At 40.8% G+C, this 15,905-nt stretch overlaps 1 protein-coding gene across 2 annotated transcripts in view; it reads left to right on the top strand.

Moving 5' to 3' along the window:
- The window catches only part of edil3a (EGF like and discoidin domains 3a), a 73,004-nt gene that overhangs the window by 28,696 nt on the left and 28,403 nt on the right, over positions 1–15,905 (top strand). For both annotated transcript variants that reach the window (XM_040195851.2, XM_040195852.2), the window contains one exon: positions 10,858–10,971. In XM_040195851.2, the coding sequence (XP_040051785.1) occupies positions 10,858–10,971 (114 nt within the window). The remainder of the gene's footprint in view (positions 1–10,857; positions 10,972–15,905) is intronic.

Here is a 15,905-nt window from a genome sequence, read left to right as displayed (position 1 = left end):
GTGAGAGTGATTGAGCGGACGAGGTGGATGTGACATGCAGTTGCACTGAATAAACTGATAATGAGAATGGGGGGGGGAGCTGAACTGTGACAGAAGTGAAGTTTGTCCATTTACCTTGAGCAGTGAATACATGAGGTGACAGGAAGTGAATCACTTTTTAAAAAGACTAGTTAAAGTATAGTAGGTTTGGTGGAGAAAAGAATAGCCGATCTGGAGCTATTTTGTTGTGCGTGTTCTTAATAACAGTTGGTACAGCGGTTTACTGTGTACAGTAACAACAAGGATCGGCCATTGGGAGATGTTTTGCTCTTTAAAAATGTCAAGTGTTTCTTTCTAGAGCCGACACTTTTTTACTGTTCTTACCAGTTTTGAGACAATTTCACAGCAGTGTCGATGCTTTCTTATGATGGTACTGCAGATGATTTCCTCTACCAAAAAAGTCTGCCAGGGAGTGAAGCGTGTCAGTTGATTTTTAGTTCTATATAACAAGCGTAATGAACATCAGCAGGATTAGCATAATAATATAATAATCTTGCTTTAAAAATCTTAATCTTTTGAATAGATCCAGGAATTTGAAAAAGGGAATAAAGCTCTTCGTATCGTAAGTGCTAAATCTTGCTTAGTTCTGCAGAATGAAGAATAGTCGCTGCCATGTGTGAGCGTGTGCCTCACTGAGCATTGCATTAGCTTGCACGGCGCAGTTGTCCTTCATTCCAGCACAGGTGTGCTTCTAAGTAATGGATTAAATGTATCATGGCGCAAACTGTGTTGTGAGATCGATCCTTATGAGAGAGAGAGAGGCGTTAACCAGTGCTTACAAACCATTTATCTCGGTCTTATAACTCTTAACTCTAAACTAGAAAAGAGGCCTTTTTTTTGGGGGGGGCGTCTGTTTCAGGCATTAATTATTGTCATACATATTTCCTTCTATTTGAATGAAAAGCCACAAAACATAAAATCAAATGGAGCGAGTTGCTATATCGACAACATGTTATTGGGTTTGTCTCCGGCCTGAATTATGATCAATTGCCTTAAATTCATGTCATCATTTATTCATTATTTCCTATTAAGCCCTGAGGGCGGTGAGACAGTGGTTTGGTTTGGGCTGAATAACTGATGAAAAACTTTGCCAGTTTTCTTCTCACCTTCATTGAATCAAAGACAGTGGGTGTCTGAGAGAGAGGAGGAGGAGGGGGGTGGGGATTCAGTTGATAATCAGATCTAGCTTATGAATGATTCCTGCAATTAAATGATAAAGGCTTGCTCATAATTGCTCTTTTAAAATGACAGCTTCAAATGGCTTTGTTATGGTATGGTTTTAATGGAAAGAAAGCTCACTCAAATAGATATAAATGAGAATAAAACATTTGTTGGATACAAGAAACAAAAAATGGGTATTTAACTCCTGCTGAATCTTAATATATGTGATATTCTCATGAATATCACAGTTGTCTAGGTGCATAACTATGTGAAGATGTTCATAACTTCATAACTTCTTAATGTACTGCCTCGTGAATACTATGAATTCATCCATACATGAATCAGTCCTCTGACCAACAGGATGAATGACTACCTGGAATCATTTCTAAAAAATGTAAGCAACAAACCTTTTTCTCAGCACACAGTATTCAGTATAAATTGGATTCAGGACTGAGGCATTTTGTAGGATTTCCCTTCATCTCATGTGATATCTAATCCTTTGTTTTAAATCGGTGCCGGCCCACATACATGTTAGCTTTTGTACAAACCGTACAGATGCAACACAACATCTGCGAGAGACAGCCCTGGCTTTGACTGTTGCTCTTACTATCTCCCCGCTCAGTCAGTGCCAAATCCCATTTCACACCTGTGAACATTATCCTAAACACATGCACTATCCCGCCTGTTAGACCAGCTTTATGAGGCACTGCCAGGAACGTTGTCGACCATGGAGCGCTGGAATATGTGAGCGCTCTTCTAGACTTCTTTGATGAGCGGATGATGTATGAACTCAACGTTGTTGGGTTTCTTTTTTTTTGAGCGGAGCCTTCAATGACTCATCTTGAGGTGTTGAGATTTCTATAATGAGGGCAGGCGTCGGATAGTCGTAGCTGAAGGTGTTGACACGGTGTGCAGTCACAGCGGCCAACAAAGTTTTTTTTTCAGTCAGCTACTTTTTATGCAGTGGGATTTGATTAAATATTGCTTAACTACAGAGGTGTGTGTTGCTTGTTGCATTTATAATGTGTTTGTGGAAAATTATTTAAGCTTTAGCATTGGTTTAATAATGTGCTATTTAAACAAAGGTGAATACCGTTTTATTACCAGTTTTAAATTGGTTTTACAAAGTCCAAGTCGGATGAATGTCACCACACAGCCTTATTATTACTCCCTTTCAAACAGTGTGGCTTCATGCACCAGTGTTGAGTAGTTGAGTAGCATGCTGATGGGCCAGTAGCCAAACATTGTATTGACCTGTCACATTGTGAATACTGGGACTGATTGCATCAGTCGTCATGAGGTTGCAGATCACATTTAGGGCACATTGTTGTCAGCCTATCAAGAACAAATCAAGTATAAACTGTCTTGTTTTTGTGAACCAAAAATCTTCCACATGGACAATCTTCTACAGCATTTTATTTTAATCTGAGGCCGTAAAAGTAAATCTTATTTTTGAAATTTGCAGTTTAGATACAGAGATATGTCGCCCCGTTTTCTCTTTGAGTTGTAAAAGCTTGATTGAAATTTCAAAGACGTTGGTAGGAGCCAGTCGGTTCGGGCTGTTGGTTACTGAAACATCACTCATCATACCAGATAAAACAACCAGCAAAGTGTATTTGGCTGAATGATCTCTGGGATGATTAGTGTTCAGTTTCAAACTCTTTCTCTTTCCATCCTTGCTTGGCCTGCAAGTCCCTGTAGCGGATTCAGACTTTATCTCTGATCAATATGTGTCTGTGCCTTTCTTTTTGAAACACTGCAGCAGCACAGGACTGATTGATGCTAAATGTAGGAAGTATGAGGTATTTTTCAAAGCTTGGCCCTGTATTTGATCATGAATTGACAGATGCTTCCTCAGCCTCCAGCCACAGGAAAAGACGCTGGTGGTTGTGACTGTGTGTAAGAAAGAGCCTCCAACATGACTTACTCTGTGGTTCCCCACTTAGCGTGCGTTGCTGGCCTGTTTATTGTGTTTTGGAGGTGAAAAGGAGCTACACAGTGGCACCTAAGTGTCCTTTTGCTAGTTTATTTCCACTAGGCTCCCAGACACTTTGCGTTGACTCAGGTTTGTATGGAGGGTAAGCGATGGGAAGAGAGAGATCTCACTTATGTTCCGGTGGCATCTGTTTGATAGACACCAGCACTACAGCCCAAAGCAACACAAATAACTATCGGAAGGACATTGTTTGTGTGCATCTGAATCCTTTGACAAAAACAATACAGTGTATCTGTCTGGTACAAGGCGCTGGCAGAGCTGCCAGTTTCTCCCAGCACCCCTTTCCACCCTCGTGAGCACCCACCACTTTACCAGCGGTGGTTACCTGCACCTCTTCAAGCGGGAAATAACTTGCCCTCTTCCAACTTTCCACTGCCTGCAGGAGGTGACTTTGTAGTGATGGAATTCCTGTTAGCTGACGTATCTGCCATTGCTCCAACGGAGGACGGCAGGGGGGGTGGAAAGAGATTGGTGGGCTCTCCTTCTTACTGTGAGGCTGCATGGGTAATGTCACGGTAAAGGCTGCAATGAAGCATGCTAATTACCATCCTCTTTTGTAGCCGTTGTTAAATGTTTATCTTTTTTTTTTTTTTAACAGCGTTTTTTGAAAGACCGGTATGCTTACACGCAGTAAAAATTGATACAAAAGCTGATTACATGGTTTGTTCCATGAGCATGTATCAAGACATGCTATTCAGCTGCCCTTATGACCCTACAGTGTCAAACATGGGGACTAAATGGGTATTTGTTAACCACTACTGTTCTGTTACTGTTATTTTGGAGAAGGGATGAAAGTTCTGAACCCTTAAAGCAAACTCATATTTCCAGCAAATTAGCTTGCAAATTGCCACCATTTCAGCTTCCTTTTCATCTCAGCAGTAAAGCTCCACAGTGTTTTTGCTATTTTGTTTATACCCCTGGGGACAAGTTGTTCATCTACTGAAATCCGCTAACTGTCTTGGATCATATGAGCAGTACAGCTAAATTGTGTTTCAGGGTGTAGGTTTCCGGGGCAAGCTTAGCTAAATGGATTAGCTAGATCAATTTAAGTACAACTAAAAGTTAGTGAGAGAAAGTTTGTTAGAGAAAAACTTTTCCGCGGTGAAAAGGTTGGAAGGAGTACTTAGACCACAGAAACTCAACCTACTTTCAAAATAACTAGAGACGTCGCATTAGTCAATTTGCTTAAGGTCAGTACTATGAGGTCTAAATCTTCTTTGTTTTAACAGCCCCTGGGTTACAGGAAATTATGCTAATCTGCAGACCTTTTTAAAATAAACGCATACATTATCACGGATAACTTAAAATCAGTTACACTGGTTTGGTCTTTCATAATGATGTATACCTATTAAAAAAATATTACACTCATTCCGGTCAACGTCTTTTATTTGGGCCAAAAACGTACATAACATCTAACAGCATTTCAGTAGTATTTCTTCAGGAAATTCCTCCAAAACCTCCCATTGTTTACCTGAATAGTATAGATTCACTAACAGAAATGCCCTTAAAATGATTGTTAACACTGGCAGCCTCAAGGCTCTCCCCACAGCTCCATCACTGGAACGTAGAGCTGGCTGGAGGATATTTCCAGACACCCTTTCAGGATTATGTTCACAAGTCCACAGCCCACTCACTCCTCACAGTCTGTGGCGAGTACAAAGCTGCATTTACAGATGATTGTAGAGAAGCCTGGGGGAAGGGTTCGTACTTCCCTAAATGTCCAAAGCAACAACCACAATCACACGCTGCCAAACCGGCAGACGCCAATGATCAACAATTCATGGAGAGCCAGTGAGTGCGTCTGCATCCTCTCTCTCTGTCTCACAGGACTCGCTGGAGGTCAAAATGGAAAGATGGATTCCTTTCTTCCTTCAAGGCACCCCAAATTTATGTCACTGCAAAGTGGTGACCTTGTCAAAGGGCATTTTGGATGACAAGTTGGGAGAACAAGGTTTTCAGGGACCCCTTCTTGCCACGGACAGATATTTCATTTAGCTTTTAGGAAACGGCCTTGTGTTAAACAGATCAAAATGTCCGTTTTCCTTTAAGCTCATTAAATACATAATGGCACCAAACAATAACAACAAGGAGCCACGTGCGCGTGGCCCTGATCTCGTCAGTGTTGGGCTCCTGCAGGCCCTCATTTGTAAGTCGTCTGACCCATCATTGATATAAAAAGTGATATATGCCTTTAGTAAGCACTCGGTTCTGCAAATCCTGCCAAATAAAAACTGCTGTAGAAATTCACTTTGAGCATGATGACCTTTCTTGTTTGGAAAATTACAGACCGCAATGCAACTCTGCTGTTAAGACCAATTTAAAAGGCACAGAATGCCTTCAAGCAGTGGATCCAGTATCGAATGGTACTGGCACTGTAGAAAGAATATTGAATGTGCTTCAGGAAGTGTTTTTTTTGTAGCTTTGATTTCTTCAGGCCTGTTAGTTGGGATTAAAAGTTTAAATGACTGTAAATGAAAGCCTTGAAAATAAATATGTTTTTTTACGAAGAAAAAAGGCAGAAAAAAATAATACCTTAACAAAACTTAACTTTTGGGAAGAAAAGCATTGACTTGTTTGTTTAATTTAGTGGGTTTCCTTTCCCCCTTTGCTTGTTACAAGTCCCTGGTCAATCCCTCCTGGGGAGGACGTGTAGGGAACAAGCAGTTACCAGGGCCTAATTGCGTAGACACCTGAGCCTTGCTGTCACCTTCTAGCCTTTGCAATAAGTATGGACCTTTTGGCAGATGGCCGCGGCATAAATAGAGATGCATTTCCGAATCCCCTGTGGCGGAGAAGAGTTTGACTCATCCCTGTCCAGGGCTTCTGGCAAAACAGAAAACTAACAAATGTTTAGCTTTGAATAAACACAATTCAGAAATGTAAATATGTGGCCAAACTAGTATTAGTGTTGTTTTAGTTTGAGATAAATGTCACCAAAATGAAGATTAAGAGAGAGGTTGTATACCACAAAATATTATTGTGACCGGTGCCCAGCAGAGAAATCGGAGGCAGCCTCTCATTTATGCAGAGACATGACTCAGCGTAGACAAAATGATTACGATGTGTGTTTGCTCGTTATGAAGATTATACGACTTTTTTCTACCAAAGCATTCATAAAATCTCCTCTAGTACCAAAGTGAGGATCAGCAAAGAAATTAATTAATAAAATCAGTGTTAAATTGTCCCCTGTTGAAACCATCGAAGCATGCTCCCACTCTCAATATTGAACTCTGAGTAAGTCATTCGTAATAAGACCTTTTTCTTTTAGTGGAAATGAGTTTAAATATTTAGTCAAAACCAAATTTCTCCCCATTTCAAGCCCGTGCAAGCTCTTTGGCCTGCCTCCACTAAACCTCTGCTTCTTATGCTATTTGAGTGTGTCCCTCAAACATTCTAGTAAGTGTGCCTCAGTGATGCTAAAGAGCTTTTAGATCACACTTTAGGTTTTTGTGAGCTGGATCATTATTCCGCTCACACACCTACTTTGGAGGCTCCATCTGCAAGCACAAAATGACACTCAAGACTTTCCTCCAAGTATCAATCCGCCCCCATGCTGAGGGTTCTTCACATTCTGCACACCTTCACTTTGACAGAAGCGCCCCCCCCCCCCCCCCCCCCAGTCTGAGTGTGTTAGAAATGATGAGTGTTTTCCTTTTCAAATACTCAAAACTCTCTGCAATGCATCCTAAGGTACCTTTCCGAAGGCTTCTGCTGTGAATAACCTCTCAATGGGATAATCCCACTTCAAAGAGCGTGTCCTCCACGTTATCCTTAATCCTGAATTCACAGCGCCATGCCGCATCACATCACCTGAAACACGCAGCATATGCAGCTACGTAAACTAACGTGTGAAAGATGAGATTTTTCTTTACATTTCTATGTAGGAGATTGATAAAATCAGTACGCATGGGCATGCAGAAATGTGTTCAGAGAGAACACATGTCAAGGCTTCGTAGGTCAATAATAAATGTGTCTTTCAGCTGGTTGTGACCCGCCATCAGACGCCAGACAGGAATTCTACTTTATATTTTGATCGTCACTCCACTGACATGGCTAAGGCCAGGATAGATTGACAGGACAGATTGACAGTGGGGACAGGTCCTTCCATGTTCCATCCTCTATCTCTATCTCTACTTGGAGAGACAGGTCTTGTGCCGGCCTTGTGTAGTGTGGATGTGACACATTTCACTGCACCAGTGCCTGTCAAACACAACATTCAAGGTGGACCGCCAGATGCAACTATGAGGACGACGAGTCGGCACTCGAAGTAGTGAAGGCTATAGATCGATTCATCCTGAAGTTCAGTTCAGAGTTCATCGACATACGTAGATACTGTCTGTACAATATGCGTGTATGCACGTGTGTTGCATCTGCAGTAAATGGGAAAGAACATTCAATCAACAGGCGAGATGACATTAGCAAATGCAGTCAGATACTATAATGTATGTCTGCACTTTAAATACTGTTTTGCCTCTAAAAAACACAAAAATCAATGTGAAAAAGCAATATCCACGGGAAAAAAATGTGTGAGGATATAATCAAAGTGTAAATGAGCAGAAAAATCATAGATGGAATGAAAAGAGCACAGCCCAAGATAAGCTGCTCTTCTCATAACCACACCTCCATTATCAAACACGAGTACAGTACGTTTCATTGGGAAAACATTTCATGCAATGTTTTGCTCCCTTGGATGTGTGTCCTTGGTCACTAACTGACGATGCCATTAGCTGTTCAGTCTGTGTGTGTATGAGTCTGTAATTAGGGCTGTATGTCACATCTTTTATTGATACTCTGATATTACATGTTTAGACTTTTTGTTTTGAAATCATATTTAACTAAGTGACCTGTCACACAGATCATAAGCTAATGATGATAGTAAACATTATTCATGCAAAGCCTTGCACCCTAGTGATTGGCTGTGTGTTTTTTTTAATTAGACCTGATAAATTCATTCAGGTTGTCCTTGGATTGCAAATTTTATTTTTAGTATCAAATCCAACATCAGCAGCATACCGACATGAGTCACAGTGCATCGGCAGCAGCCTGTCCGGTGTAAATCCCATCTGTTATTGACAAAAAAAAAACGAACTGATTACTTGTTTGGCAGTACGAGTGTTCCAGGTCAGGGGTTAATCACGTGGCAGACATAAACAACCAGTTGTCCACTTCATTGCTGTCAATCAGTAGAGGTCTGTAGAGGTCACACCGCTATTACTTACCCGGATAAAGATGTCAAGAAAACCTTCTTGCTTCCAAAACATGGGTGGGTTCAGTGGCTCCGTGTCATACAAGCCGATAAGAGAAGATGCGACTTCCCCAGAGGACACTATGCATGAGGGCTAAACTGAGCCCAGATGGAGAGATGTAACACGATGAGACATCTCCACATGAAAGCGAAATCTTCCCAAACCTCAGATTAAGTGGCGTGCAGCGTCTTAGCAGAAGAAAAAAGAAGGCTTTACCCAGATGTACCCAACATCTGGCTGTAATTTAATAAAGGAGGTGGGTACGATGTAGTGGCTATAATGCTTAGACATTACCTTTAATTCTGCTGATTAAGTTTGGAGGCTTTACATCTGTGAGCGCATTACACGCAATTAGTAGGGATTTCATCCAATCATTTGTGTGAAGTATGTTGTTTCTTCAGGGCCAGTTTAGGCTTGCGAGGTGACGCCGAATACAAAAATTGTCATTTTCAGGTGATTAGAGAAAAAATGAAGAAAAAAAAAACGTAAGCATGATACATTTGATATCTGGCATTACATCCTCCAAGATGTTCCATACTGATGAAATGTCATTATTTCCCACCTCGTCTTGAACATACACATCCTGCGCGGTACACGATTTGCCGCAATGCCGCTGCTGTTGAATGAAGTGGGAAGCAGATTGAACGGCCTGTGGGTTTGAGTGGTGTAGCAGGTGGAGGCGTGCTGAGGTCAGTGCAGCCGGGCAGAGAGGGGGCACCCATAGACCCTCCCCCATCCCAATGCACGTCTCCTACTACGCTCCAAACACACACAAAAGCCAATTTAGTGCTCACAGACATTACAACTTCCCGACAAATAGCACTATTCATTGCTCCAAAGGGGTTGTCTGCGAGCAAGGGGTAATAACAGTAAAGTATATGGTATTAATCACATTAGCAATCTTAATATTACTTCGTCTCACAACAGCACAACTATTTATTCATGAAATGGCAATATGTTCATTAATAAATAAGTTACATTTCTTGACTGCTGGAATAATGAAATATACGCCTGTGCAAAATCATGCAGTGAATTGCCTGGTGGGCCAATGGCAAATTGTATTTGGTCCATTGCTGTATGTGCAGCAGGTGGACAAAACATAAAATCCTTCTGGTAGTAAATTGTTAAGTCTAATACATTGTTGGTTGAATCACCATCCCTCTGGCTCAGTTTCAACAAAAGTGAACACTGGAACCTTCACAAGTAGTTTTATTGGAGAGCCAGGGTGTTGGATCCTATCAAATTGTTAGCCTTTTAGTTTTATTTTGCCCATCTGCCGTGGACTTCTTTACACAAACTGGCTTGTTAAATCCGTTAAAGCTCATTAGGATAATTCCCATTAAACTAAAGTAATCAGTTGCAAACACTGTTCTGCCGTAAGGCTTTAATGACTGATTAAATGGAATAATGATAGAACCTGACTATTAAGGGAACTCCTTGGATGCACGCTTGTACCCGGGTTGCGTAAACACTGAATTCATTTACCTGACCACTGGGCCTGCACATTTTCCTCTCGTACGCTCTAATCTCTTCTTTTTGAGTGTCTGTTCCCCCAATCCTCTTCTTCTAATCACTTAACTATCTTCTTTATTTTGTGTTTTCTCACTAAAAACACCGCTTTGAAGTCTTCCCCATGTGCTTCTTATGAAAGGAAAGGAAAAGTTGGAACAGTTGTGTCTTCTCAAGCCACTCTTCAGCTCAAATCTACAGCCACATTTGTATCGTTGAAGTTAAGATGTTCCCAGATGTGTAGCAGTGCTGCTGTGGCATTTACTTACACATTGATCCACATTCAGCTAATGCATTCAATGGGTCACATCTCAATGTTAACAAGGGGCATTGATAAAATCACATTTCCATCAGTGTTCCACTTAGGCAATACTATTCCTTTGAACAACTCTGCTGTGAATTGCAATGTTTTAAATGGCCTGTTGTAGCCTTGATTAACAACTGTCTCAGTGCGCCCCACTAATATAGTGGTCGGAGAAACGCTGCTATTACAACGGATTGTGACACCTGATGATATATATTGTTAATCGGTTCTGTGCTACTTTAATGGGAAGACTAACAATATGTACCAAGCCGATCACAAATTAACTGCCAGGGATACAGCACTGAAAATGAATCGAGTTATTTAAACTGCAAAGAAATTACTCTAGTTTAGTTGTCAAGCCAAACATTTCAAATCTTAGTTATGTGTTATATTATAAGTGGTCCTCAGAGGAGCTATTCCATTTATTATTTTCAAGAAAGCGCTGTCCTTGTGAGATCTATAATGAGTTGATCAAATGTCACTTTAATAAAATGCAATATATGCTCCCTGCCTTTGCATTTGAACGACAACCAGGTTTGTTTAATTGCAGATGTCTGCTTTAAATTGATGAAAGTACTTTCTTCTTCTTGCTGCTTTTCCAGATATCAACGAATGCGAAAGGGATCCCTGCAAGAACGGGGGCATCTGCACAGATCTGGTTGCCAACTATTCCTGCGAATGCCCAGGAGAGTACATGGGGAGGAACTGTCAATACAGTGAGTGCTTCTTTCTTTGACAGCTATCCATTGATTATTAACGCCAAACAGTTTGCGGGTTGGCTAATTCCTGTAAGAATCTCTGTGGGTAGTGTGCCCACCTTTGATGAAAACTTTTCAGAAGTCATTCAAGGTTGTTTTGAGCTTTGAGGACATTTTACTTTAAGGACCTTTTCGCGGGTTTGCTGGGTAGGTTTTATAATAGCCAATACTGTTATTATTGCAGGTAAGAATAAATATGTTTCAGTGAAAAAAAGATGCAGTAAAGGAAAGTCACCATATTCAACATTTGACAGTGGCAAAGAAATGTATCTTAGAAAAAGCCTGAAATAGTTTTTGGGCGTTAATAGAATTTGTCTCACACAACCTTTTAAAGCTGAAATTGCCTCCGTATATTTTTTGGACATGGCTAGCGTAGCACGATCACTTATTATTTCTAAAGCACACGGGGGGGGTTAGCGCCACATTATCAAATATTTGACTTTAAAGTGAGAGTTGAGAATAATAAGGACATAGAGCTTCTTCACATTTAGCTCTAATCCTATTTCATTCTTCACATTCCACACAATGTTCATGTCTTCTGAATTAAAGAGAAATAAGCATTACAATAAACTCTATTAACTTAACTTAACAAATTGAATCCAAACTTCTACTTATATTATTTTAGATGTTTTTTACCACACAATTAACCCTAAAAAAACATCTGAACATTTAAATGTTGAGAAGTCAAGGCCGTTAATTTCATTCATCCCTAATTTCATTCTTCTGCCCAGTGGCTGTGTAGAATGTGGGAGCACATCCACATTATCACAAGTAGCTATTCTTTTCCAACACCCGGAGAGCTTGAAGTGCCCTTGTGTGTTCATATTGCTATCGTGGGGATTTGGTCTGCTTACTGTTGGAGCATATTAGGATTAATGTAGCAGTGGACCCGGAGCCCGGAGCCACGCCTGCACTGCTCCTCACAAACAAATCCATTGTCTATCTTATGTCGAGCACAGTGGTTCAAAAGTTACTTAGGAATTTTCAAGAAAGAGTTTGCATCGAGAGGAGATAACTTTCTAAGGGTTTATGGTAATTTTATAAATTGAATCCCAGAAGGCAGGATAATTAGTGTATCAAGAGGAATTAAGAGGCACAGCCTGACTGATAAGGTTGGTGTAGTGAGTGAAGAACTCAAGGAGGAAATATCTTGCTAATTGAACATATGCTAAACTCCATTATTTGTCTAATGATGCTCTTATATAAACTCTATTTGTACAGCCATAGACTCAACCAGTGGCAGCGTAATCTATGTTTTTTTTTTGTTTTTTTGATGTGTCCCCGAAATAAATGCCATAAAGGGAAAATACTGACCTGCTGTTTAATTTGATGTTTACAACCAAAATAAATGTTGAGGCTGTACAGGGAAATAATTACTACAACGTTCAATCAATGTACACAGCATTAAAGACCCCTACAAATAAACATTAGCACTGTTACCTTGTTTTGTCTGTTATTTAATGCACTGGGGTTTAGCCAAAAATAAATTCTTCCGATACTGTCCAACTGAATTCTACGTTTTTGGAAGAAGCTGTTTATGTGAAAAAAGTTCTGAAACAAAAGACTGCATTACAAATAGGGAATATTACAACATGTATTCGAGAATGAGTGGTTTCCTTCTTTTTTAATGTTTCTTAACTACCATCTTTAAATTAAGGTAAACATTCAATTCAATAAAATGTTAAACCTATATTTCCCATAATCAATGATGTCTTTCTTTACATTCTCTGCGCGTGCCGAATGCCCACATCTTCAAACCTGACACGCTCACTTTGTAACACAGTTATTCAGGTGAAGACTTGTAGCCATCCAGCCCAAACTGGGATAACCCTGATGGCTTCACTGTGACATCACAGGTTATTTTCTCGGATTTAGCAAAGCCTCACGAGGGACCCAGAGGACAAGCTTGTTACTTGAGATGAGTAAAGTGGTTTTCATGTATGACCTTCTGCCTTTTTCTGTTTAACTGTATCATTCATTGAATATGTCGCAGCCTTGTCGTAGGACTTAAAGTGACTGTGTGCTCCCCAATAGACCATTAATAGAAAAATCAAGAAATTATCTTCTTTTTTTCCATGGACTTGTCCATCTTTTCTGACTTGTTCCTTCAACACACGTTATGTGCGTACTGCATGTATTGGCTGTTGCAGACTAAGCAGCTACATATTTTGGGCCGTACTATAAATGATTGACGCGATGGCAGCAGCAAGCTTTTTGGCCGCTGTCTGTTGATTCTGTTATTGTCCGATTTTGTTGAAATAATTACAGCACCTTCAGTATCTACAAATAAGGAAAAAGGTCTACAAATACACCTGCTGACACAGATTTGGGATTGTTAATGCTGTATTGGCCCCCGAGACTCCCATTTTCAGACAATAATATAGGTTAAATGGTCAGTTAAAGATCCAATATTGATAAAGGGTGAGATCTGTTCAGGACCAGAGCAGGTTGCACCAAGTTACAAATAGCAACAAGTTGTCCTCATCAAATACTATCTATTTCTGTCTGCTAAATACACAAAACAAAAATACTTTTCATCATTGCCTCTTTCCAACGCGTGCTCATTAGCATTGCTGTGCTCGCATTCATTTCAGTGGGGCTGTAATTTGTTGAGGCTGTAGGTAGGTCTTGTCTTGTGGGAGATGGATTCAGCTGTCACATCCCGGTTGTGCTGGTGTTAGTGCCGCCTGCTGTTGCGGAGCTGATGTACGCTCAAGGGCCAGCAGGCCAAGGCCCCCGGGGGGCTCGCCGCCTTTGCTGCTCTGACAGACAACTGGCAGGCAGCTCGTTAACAGGGGCCCTTCAAAGCCGCGAGGTGAGGAGGACTGTGACTTTGGGACACTGTCTTGCAACAACATCCACATAGAATACCTCACAAGGCTTCTGCCGAAGTTTGCTTCTTGCCCCCTTAACCTCAGGTTGAATGCAGGAAACCTAAATTCCCTTTCCTAATAATCAGTGTGACAGTCTGAGTTATGGATAAGATTGCATAATGGGAGGAACCAATATAATTTGAATTTTCAGATACCTCGCTGAGGAACAAATCTTCTTTGTAAATGTTTCACTGTCAAGGAGGAAGAGCCACTATTACACACAGATATTCGTCGTCTCTTAATTAATATGATTTGCCATCTAGTGCTAAAATGCAACATTTATTAGCAACATAAGTTAATAAGGGTTCTTTCTAAGTGCATCCATTAGATTCAAAAATCGAAAGGTTCTCGAAGCTTCACCAGCAGGCTGTCGCATCCGCCCACATCCTCCTCTCAGTCTGGATGCGATGAGTCAAACCCGAGGAAGAGCGTTTGAAGCAAGAATAATTTGGCATGCTAGAATATACAAACACGTCTATGTCGGTACAAACACACTCAACAATATACTTTTGCTCTCTCCCAGCCTCCAGTCAATCCCCCAGGACTGTCTTCAGAAATGTTTCACTGACTCCCTGCCTCACTCTTGCCTAGAGTCCCACTGTTTCAGCAGATGGAGAATTTTTGCAAGGGTTGTTTTCATCGTTCCATTCTTCTCTGACTCTTGGCTTTCTTCTGTGGTGAAAGTCTCATCTTCACATCTCCACAGCACTGCCAGTTTCATTGTCTGCAGGAATGTGTGTGTGTGTGTGCTTCTTCTGTCCGTGTGTGAGCTCAACTGCTTAGCTGCTTTCCTTAAATAGAGCAGGCATCAGAGCCTTTGGGTGGACGCTGCTCCAGGCTTCCCCTGAAGGCTGGTTATAAACCGACGCCAGTAGTTCACTGGTTATGAGCAGGCAGAGCCTCTGGTGGGGTTTTTCACTCGATGTGCCCTCGTTCTTTCGGGACAAGTCCCCTCGGCTTTGCCAACACTTATTGTTTTAGGGGTCTTAAACACAGCTATTACTGTGTAGACGCGCTGCAGTAGACAAAGAGGGGTGACCGTGGGTCTCTTCTTCAATCACGGAGGCTTGATCTATGCTTCTGGTTCATGTCAATCTGACATTTAACCCCATGTTGCTCTTGTGGACTGTGCCCGCGGTGTGTGAATACTGTATGAGTGCTAGTTAGTTAGCTCTGATGAGCAGGTGGCACCCAATTGATCAGTGTATGAACAGGTGGGAATTGGGGTACAAGACATGTTGTGTTCAAGTGCCTTGAGATGTCAGAAGAGAACAATAGCGCCATTTACCGTGTTCACAAACAAAATATAATTCATTCACCGTGTCCACTGTTTTATTATTACATTATTATTTTACCCCTGTTGTTGTTAGAAATGAACACAAAGAGCAGAGCAGGATTACCGCCCGAATCCTTTACATCACATGCAATTGTCCGTCAATTAAATTAAATTCTTCAGCTGTGATATTTTCTTCTCTGTTAAACAAAACCATCATTTCTTTCAGAAAACACAATAAGCCTCACACGGTTACCTCTGTCACATCTGTTGTTTATTGCCGTCACGCAACAGAAAAGGCAGTGGGAAATAAATTCCATTTGCTACTCAGTTTATATTGTTCCTTTTGACTTTCAACTCTGACGGATAATTACATGTTCCAAACTGCCATTTCTGTTTTTTTTCTGTGTGCCACACACGTCTAGTACACTCCAGCACACACTACAGAATATCTACCCAATGTCAGCTGTTCTTCAATGGGGACGATCCTGAGCATATTATGCAATGGATGTTCATATTTGAAATGATTAATTGTTGAGCTAATTAGTAAATTATAACACCAATGTTACAAATATGATATAGATCATGACTGTACAGTAGTCCAATCATGATCATTCAAGATAAGTATTGTTGGATGCAACATGTTCAGTTATAAATCCTTGCATTTATATGCTTCACTTAGAGACCAATTACAACTGAAACATCTGTTACAACCAACACATCACAATTTAAATACAGTTGTGATG

The sequence above is a fragment of the Gasterosteus aculeatus genome, chromosome 13 (assembly GCF_964276395.1).
Source record: "Gasterosteus aculeatus chromosome 13, fGasAcu3.hap1.1, whole genome shotgun sequence".
In the NCBI taxonomy this organism is placed as follows: Eukaryota; Metazoa; Chordata; class Actinopteri; order Perciformes; family Gasterosteidae; genus Gasterosteus; species Gasterosteus aculeatus.
This window is presented reverse-complemented; position numbering and strand designations above follow the sequence as displayed.